This window comes from Drosophila innubila (assembly GCF_004354385.1).
Source record: "Drosophila innubila isolate TH190305 chromosome 2R unlocalized genomic scaffold, UK_Dinn_1.0 1_C_2R, whole genome shotgun sequence".
Classification (NCBI taxonomy): Eukaryota; Metazoa; Arthropoda; class Insecta; order Diptera; family Drosophilidae; genus Drosophila; species Drosophila innubila.
Window position 1 is genome coordinate 6,861,416 of NW_022995374.1, and position 19,749 is coordinate 6,881,164.

General features: G+C 42.2%; 4 protein-coding genes across 4 annotated transcripts; 3 read left to right on the plus strand and 1 right to left on the minus strand.

The window, feature by feature from the left end:
* Nucleotides 1-299: 299 nt before the first annotated feature.
* Nucleotides 300-1,722, plus strand: LOC117783805 (40S ribosomal protein S11). Its single transcript, XM_034621351.1, has 4 exons — nt 300-326; nt 885-1,010; nt 1,101-1,306; nt 1,515-1,722. The coding sequence occupies exons 1-4, from the start codon at nt 315-317 to the stop codon at nt 1,636-1,638; spliced, it is 468 nt and encodes a 155-aa protein (XP_034477242.1). The 5' UTR covers nt 300-314; the 3' UTR covers nt 1,639-1,722.
* A 451-nt stretch (nt 1,723-2,173) lies between these two features.
* LOC117784039 (proteasome-associated protein ECM29 homolog) lies at nt 2,174-10,015 on the plus strand. The gene is made up of 10 exons (XM_034621636.1): nt 2,174-2,332; nt 2,497-2,627; nt 2,713-3,593; nt 3,649-4,134; nt 4,984-5,447; nt 5,508-5,870; nt 6,313-6,954; nt 7,015-8,279; nt 8,338-8,478; nt 8,544-10,015. The coding sequence occupies exons 1-10, from the start codon at nt 2,302-2,304 to the stop codon at nt 9,861-9,863; spliced, it is 5,724 nt and encodes a 1,907-aa protein (XP_034477527.1). The 5' UTR covers nt 2,174-2,301; the 3' UTR covers nt 9,864-10,015.
* A 418-nt stretch (nt 10,016-10,433) lies between these two features.
* LOC117782765 (cytochrome P450 6g1-like) lies at nt 10,434-18,917 on the minus strand. The gene is made up of 6 exons (XM_034619797.1): nt 18,790-18,917; nt 17,413-17,885; nt 16,557-17,357; nt 16,210-16,504; nt 10,857-12,094; nt 10,434-10,806 (listed from the first exon to the last, which is right to left on the minus strand). The coding sequence occupies exons 2-6, from the start codon at nt 17,875-17,877 to the stop codon at nt 10,525-10,527; spliced, it is 3,081 nt and encodes a 1,026-aa protein (XP_034475688.1). The 5' UTR covers nt 17,878-17,885; nt 18,790-18,917; the 3' UTR covers nt 10,434-10,524.
* On the plus strand, nt 12,788-15,195 carry LOC117784042 (probable cytochrome P450 6g2). Its single transcript, XM_034621640.1, has 2 exons — nt 12,788-14,072; nt 14,790-15,195. The coding sequence occupies exons 1-2, from the start codon at nt 12,801-12,803 to the stop codon at nt 15,075-15,077; spliced, it is 1,560 nt and encodes a 519-aa protein (XP_034477531.1). The 5' UTR covers nt 12,788-12,800; the 3' UTR covers nt 15,078-15,195.
* Nucleotides 18,918-19,749: the final 832 nt, after the last annotated feature.

Here is a 19,749-nt window from a genome sequence, read left to right on the forward strand (position 1 = left end):
TTGACGAATTGTCGATGTATCGATATAAGTCGTAGACCCCTGGTTTCGATATTTTACCAATGTTCAGCAATGCCAGAGGTAAGGAAAGCTGATTTGTCTTTGTTTATTACATCTATGAAATAACTATTCCAATTTGAATATTGCAATGTCAATATTTTGATTCGATTTTTGCGCATTAAATGTGACTAGTCACCGTTCCTAATATATAGTCGCAGATATCACGTAAGTACCATAAAATACTTTGCAAGTACCAAGTACTGAAATATCGCTCATCTCTAATTTAACGCGTGCTCTTTCTTTCCTCTTGCTCCAACATGGCTGATCAGGTAAGGCAGCAAAAATGTGTTCGAAATTAAATAAAATACAGCATTTATTGCGCTGCTATAAAATAAATGCATTGTGAAATGTGATATTAAGTGCATTGTGAGCTCAACTACACATTTTGCTGCACAGTGAGAGATCTGCAAGTCTTTTGTTTTGTGAAGCGAGATTTACACCCAGGCAACCAGTATTCAACATAACCACACTTGTACGCATGCTGTGTACGTTGGTGTCTCACAATCTACACACACTCGCATTTTATTTTATTTTAGCAAACTGAACGTTCATTTCGCAAACAACACTCGGTGCCAACAACGCGTCGCAAGAGCGTCAATGGCAAAAAGCGATTGCGTTTGCATCGTCAAATTGGGTTAGGCTTTAAGACGCCAGCCGAGGTAAGAGTCGCAGTGCAAATGTAACTAATGTTGCGTCCCCCTTTTTTGTTCCCTCTCTTCCACAACCACCATCACAACAACAACACAAACATATACGCCCTGCCTCCCTCGCACGTTGTGTACCCGGCCCTGGTCCATGTAACTTGTCGAATGCAACGCTAACCACAGAACGAACGCGCCTTCCAAAAGCAGTTCGGTGTTAACCTAAACCGTAAGGTGAAACCCGGCATCACCAAAAAGAAGGTGCTCCGCCGTTACCGTGATGTTGGTCTGGGTTTCAAAACCCCACGTGAGGTATGCATGCTCCTTGAACACCGCCTACTCCATCACTTGCCTTCAGAACCAACTTTACTCCCTACTAATGCTGTTCTCTTCCCGCTGCAGGCCATCGATGGCACTTACATTGACAAGAAGTGCCCATGGACCGGAGATGTGAGAATCCGTGGCCGCATTCTGACCGGCGTTGTCCGCAAAACTAAGATGCAGCGCACCATTGTCATTCGTCGTGATTATCTGCACTTTGTGCGCAAATACAGTCGCTTCGAGAAGCGTCACCGCAACATGAGCGTCCACTGCTCGCCCGCCTTCAGGTATGTGCATCTATTCCCGCTCAGATATTCCCCCTTTTGCTTACTATGATGATAAAATCATGACGGTCTTCATAAAACAAATTGCTGAGACAACTTGACTCTTTTTACACAATGTAAAAATACTGACAATTATTAAGCAAAAGTATCTATTCCTGCAAAACAAATGCATCCCATTAATCATTTAATTTTGCTCTCTTTATTTTTGCAGAGATGTTGAGCACGGCGATATCGTCACCATTGGCGAGTGCCGTCCCCTCTCAAAGACCGTGCGTTTCAATGTTTTGAAAGTAAGCAAGGGTCAGGGCGCCAAGAAGAGCTTCAGGAAGTTTTAAGTGAGGACAACCACAGCGGAAGAAAACAATATCTGTAGCATTATTCTTTTTGAATAAAAAAAAAACAAAAACATGTAAATTTAATCAATTGTATCTATAAAGTCCATTTCAGCTTTTTCAGCACTGAGCAGTTTCTTCATATTTAAAGGTGTGTATTAAGTTCCTATAACTGTTAGTTTTATAATGCTTATTCTGATGATAAAATCATGACGGTCTTCATAAAACAAATTGCTGAGGAACCTTGACTCTTTTTTACAAAATGTAAAAAAACTGAAATTATCAACAGAGTTCCGCAACTGATGATGTTTTTTTCTCTTTACTAATCTAAATTTTATTTGCTTATGTTTTTGCAGCCTCTAAATAGTTGAAGACACCGAAGACCAGACAGCAACTAAATGAACTTTCATGTACTACTTTTTAATTTAAATAAATCCGTTTAAAGTTAACAATTGCCTATAAGTTATTTACTTTGATTAGGGGAGTTTTATCAACATTTGAACATTTATTCTTATTTGGCATTTAAAACGCGCGCCTTCACTGTCAAAAGGGCAGAAGCAGAGTGAATGACTTGCTATTCAGTAGTCTGGCAACGCTTGATGACTCAGCTGTTGCAGCTCGCTGGCAACACTGTCAGACGCTAAACAAAAAAGAAAAATAAGCAAAATGGAAACAGCGGGACCTGGTGCAGAAATTGGTAAAAATACAATGCAATAAAGCCAACAGCTTTCATAAAACAATGCAATATGCAAAGCAACAATAACTGGCATGACTTGGTGCAGTGAGCAAGTCGATTTATTGCTTACATTTGCTACAAACCCAATCTAAGTTCAGTCTTCAAACTTTTGCATTCTTTGGCAGAGCTTCTCGAGCGCGTTCTACTGCGTCTGGGAAATGCGGATAGCGATGAGAAGCTGGAGAACACAGTGGGCAAGTTCTTGACGCCCGTCATTCTTAAAATCAATTCGCCCCACAATGTGGTGCGCACCAAGGCAAGTAGTAAATTGCATAGAATTCAAATCCTGAATGACGCTGCAAAAATAGAATGCAAAAGTTGTCTAATAATAATTTTGTCAGGTTGTTGAGGTGCTGACACACATAAAGCGGCGCATAACATCGCGCGGTCAGGTGCAAATACCTGTGGAAGCACTCCTGGATCAGTATGCGGCCAACGACAGCACAACAATTCTCAAGAACTTTGCCATTATTTTCATAACCATGGGTTTTCCTCGTTTGCCGCTGGAACAACAAGCTGCTCTGGCCGCCAAGGTGGTGGGCTGTGAAGGTAAAGTGGAGAACTACCAGGACAAGCTATTTACGCTGCTGTTGCCCATATTGAGTGACATCAAGATTCCCGATGATCCGGCACAGCGGGCCGAGTTGCTTAAACTTAAGGATAAGCCGGCAATTGGCGCCAGTTTTCTATCATTGCTGCAGGATGTATTGTTGTTGCCGTACGGCATCACACAGGAGCAGGATGTGCCGCCCGGACTCAGTCCGTACAGTTTTAAGCGTGTCATTGCCAACAATTGGCGTGCCGAGGAGCTGGAGAAGATTAAGAAGGGCATTGTACGCTTTCTCTGCGCCAGCGTGTTCACCGACAACGAAATCTTTGTGCTTCTCGTGGTCGCCTCTGCCGACACACGCTTCAGTGTCGCCACGCCCGCCATCGCCGAGCTGAGCAAGCTGTGCACCATGCTGGACTTTAACAATCCTGCCGTCACCTCACCGCTCTACACGCTCTTTATTGGTAACCAGAACCAGCTGACGGAGCGACAGACACGTCCCTGCTGTGCCCGAGTGCGTCAGAAGCTATTGCAGTATCTGATCAAGTGTCGTAGCAAGGGCATTAATGTGGGCAAGGGTCTTCAGGTGATCTTCGATGGACTCTTTGGCACCAATACAAATCAGAAGTGCAAGGTGTTGGCGCTTCAGTTCGTGGAACTTGTACTAAAAGAGTAAGTATTGAATTACTCGAATCAATTCCCTGACATTCATTATGTCCATTTGCAGCGGTCCACGCGAAGTGGTGTCCAAGGTATCCAAGGTAATACTGACGGGCATCACAAAGGTTATTGGACGTGACTCCGTGGAGCCAAATGATGTGCAGAATGCAGCATATTCAGCATTGGCTCAGCATGCACGCAGTTTTCCACAGGATGTCAGTCAGGATCTGAAACTGGTGCTGGGCTACTTCAATAATCTGGCCACCTGTGAGCCCAATCTGCATAGTTCCATACGCGAGGCGTTGGTCTCCATGGCACCGGCATTTGCCTGGAAAACGAAGACTAAATCCGATGCCATGGACGTGGACAGCGATGGTGATCCATCGGAGGTGCAGCTAGATGGACAACAGCATCTGCTGCTGGCCATGCTACTGGACAATGCCGAGTCGAAAATACAGATTGTACAGAATGTAACTAGCGTCTTCCTAACCAGCTGCTATCCGGAATTCTATGCGCCAGCTCGTTACTTGTTGCTGCTCATCGCTGGAGAACGGTGAGTTCAACAAATTATTATAAGATGTTGACAAGTAATACCAGAAAAATAGAAAGTATAAAAAAATTAATTAGGAAATCCAGCTAGGAAAGTTGTAACCAAGAAATAAAGAGGCTAAATAATGATAAAATTGACATTCCGCAAAGAAATCGGTTAAGATTTGACAAAGTTATGGTACTTTGAAGTTTTTGAAAATGTGTCAAGGGAAGGGTATGGAAAAAATTGACAGTAAAGGAAGAAAAATTCGGTTTTCCAATTTTGATGCAGAATGAAAATACAGGCCAAATAATGATAAAATTGACAATCCGGAAGGAAATCGGTTAAAATTTGACAAAGTTATGACATTTTGAAGTTTTGGAAATGTGTCAAGGAAGAGTATGGAAAAAATTGACAGGAAAGGAAGAAAAATTGGGTTTTCCAATTTTGATGCAGAATGAAAATAGAGGCCAAATAATGAAAAAATTGACAATCCGGAAGGAAATCGGTTAAAATTTGACAAAGTTATGACATTTTGAAGTTTTTGGAAATGTGTCAAGGGAAGAGTATGGAAAAAATTGACAGGAAAGGAAGAAAAATTGGGTTTTCCAATTTTGATGCAGAATGAAAATAGAGGCCAAATAATGAAAAAATTGAAAATCCGGAAGGAAATCGGTTAAAATTTGACAAAGTTATGACAATTTGAAGTTTTGAATTTTACAGTCTTGTTGCTGAATAAAAGTTGACTAGAGTTGTCGATTGTTCATGAAAATCAATTTAATTAACTCGATTGATCGTCAAAAAAAAAATCGAGTTAAAGTAATTTAGTAATCGAGTTCTAGTTATCTATCCATTTTATCTTATTCTTTCCAGCAATTCGTTGCGCGAGAATGTCACCACCTATCTGTATGGCACTTCCAAGAAGGATCATGTCAACTACAGCATGCTTTCCTCCATTGACCAGACGGGCAAACACAACAGCGAGTCCATCAGTGACTTTAATCATCTGTCGCTGGAACAGCGACGTGTAGTGTTGCCCAGTTTCCATGTCATGATGGCACATGTCCATGAAATGGCCAACAAGAGGCTGAAGAAGAGCAGCTCTTGCGTTGTCGTTGGACGCACCAAGTTGCCATACAGTCTGGAGGTATACGAGGAGATGCTCGACTATTTGCGCATCTGTTTATGGTACTCGGCGGGCGTTGTCGCCGCTCCTGGCGATGAGAAGTACACGCATGAGCTTCGCAACTATATAAAGATCAACTACAGCGAGGAGGAGACCAATGCTCTCCACCAATATCTGCAATTCGTGCAACGCGGCGTCGAAGCCAAGCGAAGTAAGTTTTAAAATTTAAACTGTTTTCTAATCTTTAGTTAACATTTTCTGTCACTCGCAGCTGAATCGAGTCTGCTCTGTCTGTATGATCTGTTGAATGCTGCACCCGAGCTTTTTGCATCCAAGCAACTGCATCTGCTCGAACCACTGGGCAACTCTCTAAAGGATGTGTCCGAAGTGATGCGCATTAATGTCGCCCAGGTCTATGGTATACTGTGGGCTTATGGACTGCAGGACGATAAGTTTGATCTGGAGGTGGGTGAGTGTCTAACCAGTCTACCGCAGAGAACATTGGAGCACAAGCACGGCTGGCTTCTTGTGCTGGGACACACTTTTAATCGGAAAATCGAGCAGCTGAAGGAACAAAAGTCGAACAAGGATTACGGCAACTGGACGCAGTTTATAAACGCCGTCAAAGTCATTGGTAAGTAAATAACTCTAGAATTTATTTATATATCCATACATAAAAGAAACAGTAAACAATTGTTAGTTTTTATTTTATTTAAATTGGAATACAAATATAGATTTTTTGTATTTTACAATCTATAATTTTTTTTTTAAAGTTTATATTGAAAAATTGGAAAGATAATTTAATTAGATTCTTAAAAAGTTAGGAATTTTTGTATTAAATAATTTCATAGACTTTAAAAAATTTAGGGATGATTAAAACCATTGAATGAATACATTTTTGTATAAAACTGAGTCTAGGCTTAAACTTTGAACCTTATATTCAAGAGTTCCTGAAACAGATTTACAGTTTCAACCGAATTCTGAGAAATTTTCAGCCTGGGTTATAGTATCTAAGAGCCTAGGTGCAGGGTATCTCGTAGTCGTTGTTTACTTAAGTTTTCTTTCTTGTTTTCTAGCCAAAATGCTCTGTGAGACGCGCTGGCTGCTCGTCTCGGCGGCTGTGAAGTGCACCTCGATGATTGGCAAGACGGTGGAGATTCCCAACGTGCAGGTGGAAATCCAAGTGCCGTGCAGCAACAATGACGACGAGGATGATGAGGAGTTGGCCGAGTACAAGAGCATTGAGGCATCCACCAAAATGGTCATCTTCGGCGTCGTCTTTCAGTTGCTTCGCAGCACCTCGGCCCGACAGAAGATCCGCGAGGAGGCGGCCAAGTGTTTGGGTTATTTGGCCATTGGCGATGGTGCACACTTTACCAAACGCAATCTGGAGAAGTTTCTAACGTTGGCCAAGGTGCAAAAGGATGCGGCATTGAATATCGCCATCTCGGAGGCCATTGTCATCACCTTGTGTGGCTATGATGTGAACAAGGGTCCGCCGACGGAGACATTCCAGAATGTTCACTGCACCAATGAGGATTTCGAGCAGTTTCTGAATGCATTAATACGCCTGGTGACCGAGCCCAATCCTCAGTCACGTCAGGCCATCTCTGTGTGGCTGCTGGCGGTGGTGAAGCACTGCAGCAATCGACCCGCAGTGCTCAGCAAGAAGCAACTACTCCAGTTTGCCTTCACCGAGCTACTCTCTGATGATAGCGGTAGGTTAAACCAAAGCAGATTCATTTGTACATTATCTAATCCCATTTATGCATTCACAGAATTCGTGCAGGATGTTGCTTCACGTGGTTTGGGCCTTGTCTATGCGCTCTCCGATGCGAATAGCCAAGGGGAGTTGGCCAACTCGTTGCTGGATCAGCTAATTGGGGGCAAACGTCAGGTGAATCAAGTCTCGGGGGATACGGAACTCTTTGCCGAGGGCATGCTGGGCAAGACACCAACGGGTGGCAACATAACCACCTATAAAGAGCTTTGTTCTCTGGCCTCTGACCTTAATCAGCCGGACATGATCTATCAGTTTATGCAGCTGGCCAATCACAATGCCACGTGGACCAGCAAACTGGGCGCTGCCTTTGGATTAAAGACTCTCTCGGCGGAGTCGCGTCAGAAGATGCAACCGTATCTGGGAAAGATTATACCCCGCCTGTATCGCTACAAATATGATCCCACGCCCAAGATTCAAAACTCCATGATATCCATTTGGGACACCATTGTCAGCGATTCAAAGGAGATAACGGAGCAATACTATTGGGAAATATTGCGGGAACTGCTCGATAATCTTACCTGCACCGAGTGGCGTGTGCGGATTGCCTGTTGCCTGGCTGTCCGAGATCTGCTCAAGCGTCCCAATGGACTGCGTCTTCGCACCGAGGAGCAGCTGCCCATAGCTGCCACTGCCAATCCGTCGGCCAGTCCGCGTCGTGTGACGCCCGAGACCATGGATGTGGATGAGTTGCCGGAGCCAGAGCTGCGAGAGCTTTGGTATCAGCTATTCCGTGTCATGGATGATATACACGAGGGCACACGCATGACCGCCCATGGCACAGCCTCGTTTCTGGGCAAGCTATGCGTGCTGGCTTCTTCCCTGGAGCATGGCAAGTCGGGCACAGCTGTAGCTTCATCCATACTACCCTATTTGCTGGAGGTGGGTGTGGGTCACAAGGTGGCCGACATTCGCAAGGTCAGCATTAAGACCATCTCGGATATGATTGATTCGTCGGGAGCACTAATTGCTCCACATCTAGCAACGCTCATACCATGTCTGCTGCGTGCCACCGGCGAACTGGAGAACACCAAGTTATCCTATGTGTCTACACGCCTAGGTGCGGACAATGAAGCCCAGGAAGCCGTTGACAGCTTGCGTGCCGAGGCTGCCAAATCCCATCATACCATGGAGACGATCAACAAGTGTGTGCGATTCATTGATTACCAAGTGCTGGAGCGGATGACCCCTGAATTGCTGGAGCTGATGAAAACCAGCGTCAATCTGGGCACCAAAATTGGTTGTGCACACTTTGTGTGTCTGGTGAGTCAGTTGCTTCTCACAAAATTCTCTTTACTCATTCAAATCTCTCGCCTTGCAGATCAGCATTCGATTGGGCAAAGAAATGACGCCACTGGTGGGCAAATATCTGGGTGCCTGCTTTGTCGGCATCAAGGATCGCAATATGACAGTGCGCAAATATAATGCCAGTGCGATTGGACACCTCATGGGTCTGGCCAAGGTGGGATAGAATTGATTATCTTAATATTGCAAAACAACTTAACTACATTTTCATTGTCTTCGCAGGAGCAATCCATTAAGAATCTCTTTGGCAAGCTGGATGACCTGTATGTGGAACAGCCGAGCAATCGTTCCATTCCATTGACCATACAAGCGATAAATAAACGTCATCATGAGCTGCTCAAGGATTACATGGACTGCATGCTGCCGCTTATATTCTTTGGCATGCACGAGGAACAAACGGAGGAGAACAAGGCAAACATTGAATTGTGGAAGGATCTGTGGAATGATATTAGTCCGGGCGACGCTGGCATTCGTCTCAATCTGCATGTCATCATACCCAAGCTGGAGTCGTCGCTGACTGATGCCAGTTGGTCACGCAAGGCGCAGGCAGCCAACGTTATCCAGAATATTGCCACCCGACTGAGCAGCTCTTTGGAGGAAGCGGATCGCGTGCGTCTCATTAGGCTGCTGCTAAGTGGCCTGCAGGGACGCACCTTCGAGGGCAAGGAGCGACTGCTGCAGGCTCTGGCTGCACTCTGCAAGAATCTCGATCGCCAGCACGAGATCTGTGGCAACATCATTGAAGCCGCCATGCGTGAGGCACGCAAACAGGAGCCACTGTATCGCACCATGGCTCTGGGTGCGCTGGGTGATATTCTGGATGTGCTCGAGGCTGATCGCTTCGAGGAGGTGTACAATATGATCTGGTATCTGATAGAGAAGAAGGAGCTGCGTGCCGCTGACTCTGATGATGATGACGAGCCCAGCACCAGTTTGGCCAAAAAAGATTTGACAGCTGATGAGCGCAACAAGCGTGCCCAAATCCTGAACAAGCTGAAGGAGATTGTCTGGGAGACGCTGGGCAAATCTTGGCCGAAGCATGCCATCGTAACCCAGCACAGGTATCAGCTCTTCTTTGCCGAGAACTGCACCAACATCCTGAGCGAGAGCACGCGTCCCGTTCAAGTTAGTCTCCTGGCCGCCCTCACCAAGTACATTGAGCGTCTGTACATCTTCGACGAGGCAGCCAAGCTGCCGGAGTTGCCGCTGGAGCGCAACAATCTGGAGAAGAAACCCAAAACGGATGCACCGCCGCCACTGCAAACACGCGAGGCCATCGTACAGAAGATCTGCAGCGATGTCCTGGCCGCAGTCACTCTAGCCTCAGCTGTACCCCACACGGGTCTCAAAAAGGAAGCCCTCAACATTGTCCTTATGCTGATCAAGCGTCTCAGCCCAAACCGGGATCAGGCAACTCTGGCGCTGCTCAAACAAAACTTCGAAACGAATCTAACCAAATTCCAACGCGACTCTGCACCCGAAGTCCGTTGTCGCATCAAGGACATTGAGGAAAAGCTAGGCAAACTGGACCACAACAATTAAGGAGCACTGCGATCTAATTTTGCCAAAAATTGTGCATAAAATTCGGAAATATTAAAGTGAATAAATACTTAACAGGAGAAGGATCAGCTTCAATTATTGATGTAATGAATTTATGAAAACAAAAATTATAATATTTATATATTCTGAACTAAGGACAAAATATCTTTTTTTAGTTGAAAAGTTTTAAAAAATGATTCGAATTAAAGCGATAGTTTTAAATATAAAACCTCGAGTTTAGTAAGTCTGTCGCATTCATCCCCATTGAGTAACAAATGGATAAGGTATCTTTTAGTCGAACACACTCAACTGCTCCGTTTTTAAATGCGTGGATTTGACTTTATATTACTTTATAATTTTCTGAAAGTTATCTTAAAGTTTATAAGTTCATATAGCCAGATTAGGTAAGATTGGAAAAGCACGACTGTAATTATCTATATATATATAAATTCTTTATATACATACAATATACGTAATACATCCGACCTTGCGTGACAACAAAATACTCGTACTTTTCCAATTTCGATTTTTTTGACTGAAAACTTGATTCAAACATGAAAACACGTGTCTGAGAGATAATTAGATGATTTAGTAAGCGTTTATTGATGATGATTCGTTGGTATCACAGCCAGATAGTAATTGCGGAATGAATGATATATAGTATCTAGCAGGGATCTTTACAGAATCGTAAATAGATCTCATCCACAGACTCCAGCATGAATGTCTTGGGATTGAAGCGGATTTCAGACACTGTTTGCTCACAAATCTCCACACGATGCGATCTCAGGATATGGGCAACTCCTAACTTGAGTTGCAATAGACCGAGACGACTTCCAATGCAACCATGAGGACCAGCTCCAAAGGGTATATAAGTCATGGGCACAATGCTTTCAATATGCTCGGGTGCAAAGCGTTCGGGATTAAAGTGCAGGGGTTTGGGCCAGTACTGAGAATGGAAGAGTTGCAGTTGCGATTGGGAATCAATTTCAAACTTACCTTTGAATCACGATGCAATCCCAATATGGATATATAAGCTGGCATGCCGGCGGGTATCACAAAATCCACATGTGGTTGCAGGGAGAAGCCTTCGCTCTGACCTGGCGTGCATTCCCGATTAATAAAGGCGGCAGCGGGATAAAGACGCAGTGCCTCCAGGCAGACCATCTTGAGATACGGCAAAGCAACTGCCACTTCATAGCTTAGCAAGGAGTCGCCTCCAAAGGCGGCACACAGTTCCTGCCTCAGTCGCTGCTGCAGTTCCGGCTGCTTGGCCAGCTCATAAAGAGTGAATCCCAACAAGGCGGATGATGTCTCAAATCCGGCCAGCAAAATGATGCCAGCCTGGGAGGCAATGAAATCCGGATGCTGGGCATAATGTGTGCCAGGTCGATTGTGTTGTAGCTGCTCCAATTGATCAATAAGATCACCTTGATGCTGGCCAGGATGCTGTCTCACCAGCTGTCGCATGAACCGGGCATATGGCTCGGAAAAAACCTTGGCATGCAAGTAGCCCGTCCATTGGGGCAGAAAGAAGACGCACATGAAGTGCAGCACCTTCCTAAGGCTGGGCCTAAAGAGCTCCTTGGTCTGTTGCCTCAATGGGGAATAGGAATGACGCAGTCCACCCACATCCCAGCTGTAGAATAGCTTGCCCGTCACATCCGTCGTATACAGCTGACACATCTCACTTAATGGAAGCTCTCGCTGCATTTGTCCACCCATTTTCCTATGCAGATGCCGCTCCAGATCGTGGAGCACCTGCTGCATCAATGGATACATTCGATGCTTCATCCGTCCGCTGGTAAACATCTGGGACATCCACTGGCGACTCTCCCGCCACTGATGATACTTGGCCAACGGCAGCGTTAGTGAACCCATCGAATCCTTGACTGCATCGGCGGCTTCATATCGATTCAAGAAGCTATCGAATCGCTTGATCAGCACTAGACGTATTAGCTCCGGATCCCTTAGGATCAGTGCAGGCGTTCGGAAGATAAAGAAGCCTGCCAGCTTCTCCTGACTGATCCCTGCATTCGCGTAGATATTCTGGAAAAGATCTCCAAATGAGATGCGCAGGAACAGCAGCTCCTTCAGATGACCCAATGGCAGCCAGTTGGAGGCGGACAAAAAGGGTAAATTATGGCGTCCAAAGTAGCCATAACAATACTGCAGGCGTAGATAGCTGAAAAAGATCGTGAGGAGCAGCAGAAACAACCAAAATGGCAGCATGGTAACTGTAAATGAATTAGAATTGTATTATTTTGTAGGTTATGATATCAACAGATATCCAGATTTGAATACGTTGTCTTTCGATTTCTCCAACTCATTTGATTATGGTCATGATATATGTTTAAGACATTTTGCTATTTTCAGTCAATAGAACTAAAGATTTGAATTGTGGCATCTAATTATTATTTTTCCTACTTAACATAACCTCAATAACGAAAATATTTTCCTTTCCACATATTTTCAACGCATTATTTGGTTCTTGACATGAAATATTTTTAAAATATCTATCTATTTTTGGTCGTATTGAGGTAAAGATTCGAGTATTTGCATGTAATTATTATATCTTCTATTTCTCATGACCTGAATAATGTACATTTTTCTTTTTCCATTTATTTTCAACTCACTCTTGGTGTATAGTCATAAAATATTTTACAAATATTAGGCTCATTTCAGCTAAAAAGAGGTAAAGATTTGAATATTTGCATCTAATTATTATTTCTCTTATTCCACATAACCTAACAATAACCTCATATATTATCTTATATTCTTTTAGGTATGAAAATGGAAAACACAAAGAAGCATTATTCATTCACAAAACAGAAGCAACCTTTGCCTGAACCTAGGTGGTAATCTTCTATTCGAGATCGGCTTAAACCCGCAATGAGTTCGCTTTATCCGAGTCAGTTGCTCGACGTGGTTGGAACTGTAAAGATGTCGCTTGCAATGTGGCTTCTGCTTGGAATCATCCTGCTTTTGGCTGTCTACTGCCTGCTGAGGCAACACTATGCCTACTGGAGGCGTCGAGGAGTACCGGAGTTGCGCCCCAGCATCCTGTTGGGCAACTTGGCGGGCATGTTGAGCTTGAGGAGCAGTCCAGCGGATTTCATTCAGCAGCTGTACAATCATCCGGATGCACAGGACAAGCCATTTGTGGGCATACATGTGTTCCATAAGCCGGCATTGCTTTTACGTGATCCGGAGCTGATTAAACGGATTATGGTCAAGGATTTTCCCAAGTTCTCCAATCGTTATTCAAATTCCGACTATAAAGGGGATCCGTTGGGATCGCAGAACATATTCTTCTTGAAGAATCCGGCGTGGAAGGAGGTGCGACTAAAGCTATCGCCATTTTTCACCAGCAACCGGCTGAAGAACATGTTCCCGCTAATCGACGAGGTGGGCTGCAATCTGGACGCCTTTCTCCGCCAACAGCCGCTGCACAATGAGCGCATGCGTTGCTTCGATCTGGAGGCCAAGGAGCTGTGTGCACTGTTCACCACAGATGTGATTGCCACGGTGGCCTATGGCGTCCAGGCCAACAGCTTCACCCAGCCCAACAGCGAGTTCCGTCGTCATGGACGTGCCGTCTTTGAGTTTAGTTTGATGCGTGCGGCGGAGTTCACCTTGGTGTTCTTCATGCCACAACTGGTGCCCCACTTGGGGTTCAAGGTGGTGCCAGCCGGACCCACCAAGTTTCTGCGAAACACCATCAACTATGTGATGGCCGAGCGGGAGAGAACGAATCAAACACGCAATGATCTTATCGATCTCCTCATCGACTTCAAGAGGAGCACACTGAAGGCCAAGGCCGAAGGCAAGACGGATCAGTTTGTATTCGAGGGCGACATCTTGGTGGCACAGGCCGTACTCTTCTTTACCGCCGGCTTCGAGTCGTCCTCATCCACAATGGCCTTTGCCATGTTCGAGCTGGCCAGGAATCCAGAGGTGCAGCAACGTTTGCGACAAGAGATTAAAGATGCCTTGATTGCCAGTGGCGGGCAAGTTAGTCAACAATTGATCGAGTCCTTGGAGTACATGCACATGATACTCCAGGAGGTGCTGCGCATGTATCCTCCATTGCCGTTCCTCGATCGCGAGTGTACCCTTGAGAATGGTTATTCTCTGACACCTTTCCATAAGTTCAGTGTGCCCAAGGGCATGCCCATCTACATTCCAGCCTATGCACTTCATATGGATCCTCAGGTGAGAGAATGATAGATTACACAGATTAAGATCTTTTCCCTTCTAACCCCCTGCTAGAAAAGGCAATTACGATTTTTAAGCTAACGCTCAGAAAATATTCAAAAAAGTAATATTTTTGATTCAAGTATGCAAAAAGATTCGAAAATAATCGATTTTTAAGGTAATGATGCTGAAATATTTGAAAGAAACTAAAGTTTCAGAAATATTAAAAAAAGAATGATTTTTGATTTAATAATAAGTAGTAAATCGAAAAAGACACGATTTTTAAGCTAATTTTTTTTTTAAATATTCAAAAAAAATAAATCACGATTTTTAAATCAATAATGCAGAAATCGTGCTTAAATGTCATATTCAAATCTTGTAAAGTCTTTATTTGAGATTTAAAATGTTTGTTCTTTTAACTTCTGAATTGAAAACTCTTACTACGATTTCTGCAAAATCGTGTATTTTGAGTAATGACATTCTATATGACAATAATATGACCAGTTTTAAGTTGTTGCCCTGCTTTTTAAATATGTGCGATCCATAATATCGGAGCCGTAACGGAAACAAGGTTTTTTTCGAGAACCAAACGTTTTTGAGGATACATTTTGATCCATTTTTTCAAAAGTTAATTGTATTTTTCTGTGTGTATACTAAGTTTTGGAAATGTGTGCAATGTTTTAAGCCTTCTTTCAGTATTATTTCCTAACTTTTCCTCTTCTGTTTCATTTCAAGTACTTTGCCCAGCCACGTCAGTTCCAACCGGAGCGTTTCTCCCCCGCCAATCGCAAGCTCCTCACCCCGTACACCTATATGCCCTTTGGCCTGGGACCACATGGCTGCATTGGCGAACGTTATGGTTTCCTGCAGGCCAAGGTGGGTTTGGTTTATGTGCTGCGCAATCATCTGGTCACCACCTCGGAGCGGACACAACGACGCATGAAATTGGATCCCAAGGCAATAATACTCCAAGCCAAAGGTGGAATACATCTGAGGCTAGTGCGTGATCCCCTGGGAGTGTAGTTACTTACATGACGGACCTCTAGAGGATCGGTTGCGAGCAATACACCTGTCAGCGATTCACTTGGAACTAACTGGGAGACTCGCGTGAGATGTCACTTTAAATTGGTTTTTTTTTCTCTCCGACCAAATCAAATTCTTGATGTGACATCTTCGAAAATGCATTTTGATTGACGACTTGCGTGTCGTTGTTCTCATTGGAGAGTGGGATGGGAAAGTGTAAGGAAGGGGGAAGTAGTGCCTAGAATCTCTCCGTTATATGAAACTAAATAGACTAACTTGACTTTGAAGCACTCTCCAACTATTATATGCCCGATTAAACTGTTCTATTCATGTGTGTTACAAAATAATTGAAAGTTAAATACAGTGTAATTCGCTTAATTGCAACAATACTTAATTGCACACCTCAAAAATTTTATAGTAAATAGACAACAGAAATTTAGTTTTGTTTGAAGAAAAAACATATTATTAAAAAGTCTTGAAACTGTAAAGTGTTAAATTAAATAAAAATAAAAAAAATAAAGAAATAATATAAAGTAAAATTATTCAAAACTAAATGTCACTCATTTCCAATACAAAAACGGCTTTAAATCTTGAAATCTAAGCTGCATAACCGCATCTTATATAATATTTGAATCTGTTACAGTAAAACGATCTTGTTTGCCATCAAATTGTCATCAATCTTAAGTTAAATCGATCTTTAAAATGCTCCTATCACGCAATCTTGAAATTTTTCAAGAGCACCTGTCGAACACGATTTAATAATGATTAATCACTTTATTTGCAATGTGGATCAAGTCAGGCGGGAACTCAACAGGGGTAACAGAAAAAAATACCATTAAATATATATATATATATAGTAATACATATTATTTCTTATCCTTTTCCAGCTTATTAGAACATTGTTAACATCTTTAACATACTTATAGTATGTTTTGAAAATAACAATTAAAGAAATTAATCTTATGTAACCTATCTTTAATAACATACAAAATCGGTGAAGTAAGGTTTGTCGGGTAACTGAAAGAATATAATCTTCTAGCATTCTTTTGAGTGCTTCGGCTTCAACATTTAAATGATTTGACTTAAATATATATTAAATATTTTATTTATTTTGTTTCCAAGATTAGAATCTAAGCCTTATCATCGTAAAGTCCATCGTAAATAATCTCCAGGAAGGGGCCTGTTTTCAGTTGCAGTATAAAGGTATTTGGATCGAATTCCACATCCTTAACAGTCTTCGAACAGCAGCGCACGTAGTGATTCTTGAGGAAGTGCACCAGTCCCAGCTTAGCCTGGAGCAGGCCAATTCGACTGCCAATGCAGTTGTGAGGGCCCAGACCAAAGGGCTGATAGGCCAGGGAAACAATCGACTTGCGATTCTCAGGCGAGAAGCGTTCGGGGTCAAAGTGATCCGGATTTGGCCAGTACTGATAAAAAGACCGATAGAATAAAGTCCAAAGAGGAGTGTCACTGACCTACCTTGGGATCACGTTGCAGACCATAGACAGGTATGAAGACTGGAATGCCCGTCTCCAACTTGTAGTTGTAGTAGGGTTCCAAGGAGAGATCCGTCTGACCCTTGATGCCTTGGTACTCTCGATCGAGGAAGGGCAACACTGGATACAAGCGGAGGACCTCATTCAGCACCATATCGAGATATTCCATTGAATTGATTGTCTCGTAGTTCAAGTTTCCGCCATCCTTCAGCAGAGCTTCATTGATTTCCTGCCTCAATCTATCCTGGAGGATCGGCTGTTTGGCCAGCTCCAGGAGACCAAAGCTCATAGCCGATGAGGATGTCTCAAATCCAGCAGTGAAGAAGACACTCGCCTGAGCAAGCAGAAAATCCTTGTTTCTGGCCAGATGCGGCTTTGAAGGATCCTGGGCTGCCTCTTTTCTTAGTCCCACTAATACATCAATGAGATCATTGCGAATGGTGGACGAACGCTCTCGTTCCGCCATCACATGGGTTATGCTCTTGCGTATAAAATCGGTATACTCCTGCGTGAAGAACTTGACACGAAGCAGGGACACGAGCTTTGGCAGAAAGAAGGCCACAAAGAAATCCTTGCTGCGCAGTAAAGTTGCCTCCAAAACCTTCCGTCCCTGTCTGTGGAACTCTGCATCCGGATTCTGCAAGCTGTCAGCGCGAATACCAAAGGCAATGGTTGCAATCGAGTCTGCTGTGAACCTCGAGCAAACACTTTTAATATCCGAGATATAGGGGCCTTTCATGCCGGGATTATGTCTTGCCAAATGCGATTCCAAATCTGCGCCTATCTAAAAAAACAAATCATTTGAACTGTCCTGCATGATTCCCATGAGAATTTCTCACCTCCTGCATCAGAGGATACATAGCTTTCAGTTTACCACTGGTAAAGACTGGCGTCAACTTGGTGCGAATCTCCTTCCACTGTGGATTACGCACAAAAAAGAGCTGATTTGCACCTAAGGGATCTCCATGAGGATCACAGCGTCCATAACGATTCGAGAAACGATTAAAATCCTTAATCAGAACAGATTTGATGAGTTCCGGCTCCCGGATGATCAGAGCCGGCTTATTGATGACATAGATGCCCACGACAGGCTCGTGCTCCATCCGAGGATCCTTGTATATATTCGAGATATGCATGCCAAAGGAGTTCGCCTGCTGGAACACCGTCAAGGTATTACCCAAAATGGGAGTAGGCTTTATATAAGGAATTCCTTTGCGCTTCCAATAGCTGTGATTTCGTTGAAACCACATGTAGATGGCACTCAATGCACCCACAAGCAGAAAAAGTATTGCAGTTAGAATCATTTTATGAGCTAAAAAAAAAAGATTGGTTACATATTTATTTTATTAAAAATCAACCAATAAATAGAGTCTTATTGCTTATTTCTGTAAACAAAAACAGAATCAGAATTATAATACTGCATTTACTATTTTTTTTCACTGTCATTATCACTATGTTGCAATAGGTCACTCAGTAGAGCGTTTACATTAGACATCTGCATGAATGCATTCATTAAACTTTACATGATAACTTTGTGATCTTGGTTGACAGCTTGACCGATTGCTGTTGATACCCGTAAAATAATTTTGATTTTTTAATATATTGTGATTAAATTTGTATGTATGTAGGTGCACTTTCACTCATATTGTTGTATAATTTTTAATGTTAAATTTACATGTGTATGTAGAAATTGTCCAGCAAAAATATTTTCATTAAAAGAATTTAAATTTACGACGAGTGACAGGATTTGTGCATTCATTTAAAAGTGAATTTCACCTTTTCTATAACAAAGCAATTAAATATAATATATTTTATTTATATTAACAAAAAAATTAAAACATTCGTTAAAATTAACTTTTTAAAAGAAAACGGTTTCTTTTATTTTTGCCAAAACAGTTATGTTTATAAATAAACATGATCTTATAACTTGTGCGGTTTAGAATCAGTAATATTGCCTATTTCAAAATGTTGATAAAATAAAAATAATACAGTCCATTTATCAGAAGGAATAAAATAATTATTCCCCGCCGCAGCGTATATATAAATAAACATGAATTTAGTAATTTATGTGGCCTTAGAATCAATAATATTTCCCGTCGCATAATGTTTATAAGTTATATGCATTATTTGCTCTACATAGACTAGGCGTTAGGCGTTGTTTCTTTCCAATAAACAGTTTATAAATCTTTAATAAAAAACACTTTATTTTCACCAACCAGTTTAAAAATCGTTATATTATCGAATCGCGAGCAGAGGACCGATCATTAACGCTTCTCGAACAGCACTTGTTCAGTTGAGATTGCGCTGGGTCTTTTATAGGCAGAATATTGTACATAAATATGTATGTAATTATATAAATCTACATGAAAATCAAGATTATTTGTAACTGCTGATTAAAACAATTCGAAAAGATTACAGTCGATCGCACGCGTCTGATTGACACACTGTTCTAGTCTCTTTACAATTATATTGCAAGTTGTATACCCTGTGTCCATTAAAAAAAGCCAAAAAAGGGTAAAATGTGTTTCTTAGTTGTAAATTTGTATGTACATAGGCGGTCTTATTAGATTTGGCTTCATCATCTGCAAAAAATATCAATCATTCCCTATCTGGAAATCTAGTCTTTATATTTTTTTTTGGCATTTTTTTGTTTACCAACTGTATTTAATTTCGTTATAGTTCAACGACTTTTATTTATTAAATTAAATCGATCTTGAAAAGGCACTTAATAACAACATTTCCATGTATATATTTATTCTTTGAGTGGCTGTCACGCAATAAAATATTTTATTAACAGTTTCAAGAACCATTCCATTTTAGAATGGTTATCATTTTTTTTGTGAGTGGAAAAAAGACGAGGACTTAACACAAACAAAAACGTACACAAAACTATTAAATTATAATACAACGTACTTCTTATCTGTGTCTAGTTAATCAGACAGTTGTTTACATCTCTCATATATAGTTATGAAATTAGAAAATATAAAAATAAATCTTATGATAAGCCATTTAAAATAACAGACTTAACGGCTCCCAATCCAACCTAAGCAAGCAGATACATTCAGGTTTATCGGATAAGTTGGTGAATGAAACATTTCACATTAAGCTGAAGCATTTAAGAGTATTTCTCAACTTCAACGTTAAGAAGACTTAACTTATATGCATATTTATTTGTA

What these genes read in the sequence shown, in the direction of transcription:
- LOC117783805 (XM_034621351.1), top strand. An exon ending in GTTTCAAAACCCCACGTGAG is followed by an intron (nt 1,011 to 1,100) that starts GTATGCATGCTC and finishes TTCCCGCTGCAG; the next exon opens with GCCATCGATGGCACTTACAT. An exon ending in CACTGCTCGCCCGCCTTCAG is followed by an intron (nt 1,307 to 1,514) that starts GTATGTGCATCT and finishes TTATTTTTGCAG; the next exon opens with AGATGTTGAGCACGGCGATA.
- LOC117784039 (XM_034621636.1), top strand. Translation starts at nt 2,302, where the DNA reads ATGGAAACAGCGGGACCTGGTGCAGAAATTG. An exon ending in CTGCTCATCGCTGGAGAACG is followed by an intron (nt 4,135 to 4,983) that starts GTGAGTTCAACA and finishes TATTCTTTCCAG; the next exon opens with CAATTCGTTGCGCGAGAATG. An exon ending in AAACGCCGTCAAAGTCATTG is followed by an intron (nt 5,871 to 6,312) that starts GTAAGTAAATAA and finishes CTTGTTTTCTAG; the next exon opens with CCAAAATGCTCTGTGAGACG.
- LOC117784042 (XM_034621640.1), top strand. Translation starts at nt 12,801, where the DNA reads ATGTCGCTTGCAATGTGGCTTCTGCTTGGAATCATCCTGCTTTTGGCT. An exon ending in CACTTCATATGGATCCTCAG is followed by an intron (nt 14,073 to 14,789) that starts GTGAGAGAATGA and finishes TTTCATTTCAAG; the next exon opens with TACTTTGCCCAGCCACGTCA.
- LOC117782765 (XM_034619797.1), bottom strand. Translation starts at nt 17,877, where the DNA reads ATGATTCTAACTGCAATACTTTTTCTGCTTGTGGGTGCATTGAGTGCC. An exon ending in TGTATCCTCTGATGCAGGAG is followed by an intron (nt 17,358 to 17,412) that starts GTGAGAAATTCT and finishes TTGTTTTTTTAG; the next exon opens with ATAGGCGCAGATTTGGAATC. An exon ending in GATTGCATCGTGATTCAAAG is followed by an intron (nt 10,807 to 10,856) that starts GTAAGTTTGAAA and finishes TTCCATTCTCAG; the next exon opens with TACTGGCCCAAACCCCTGCA.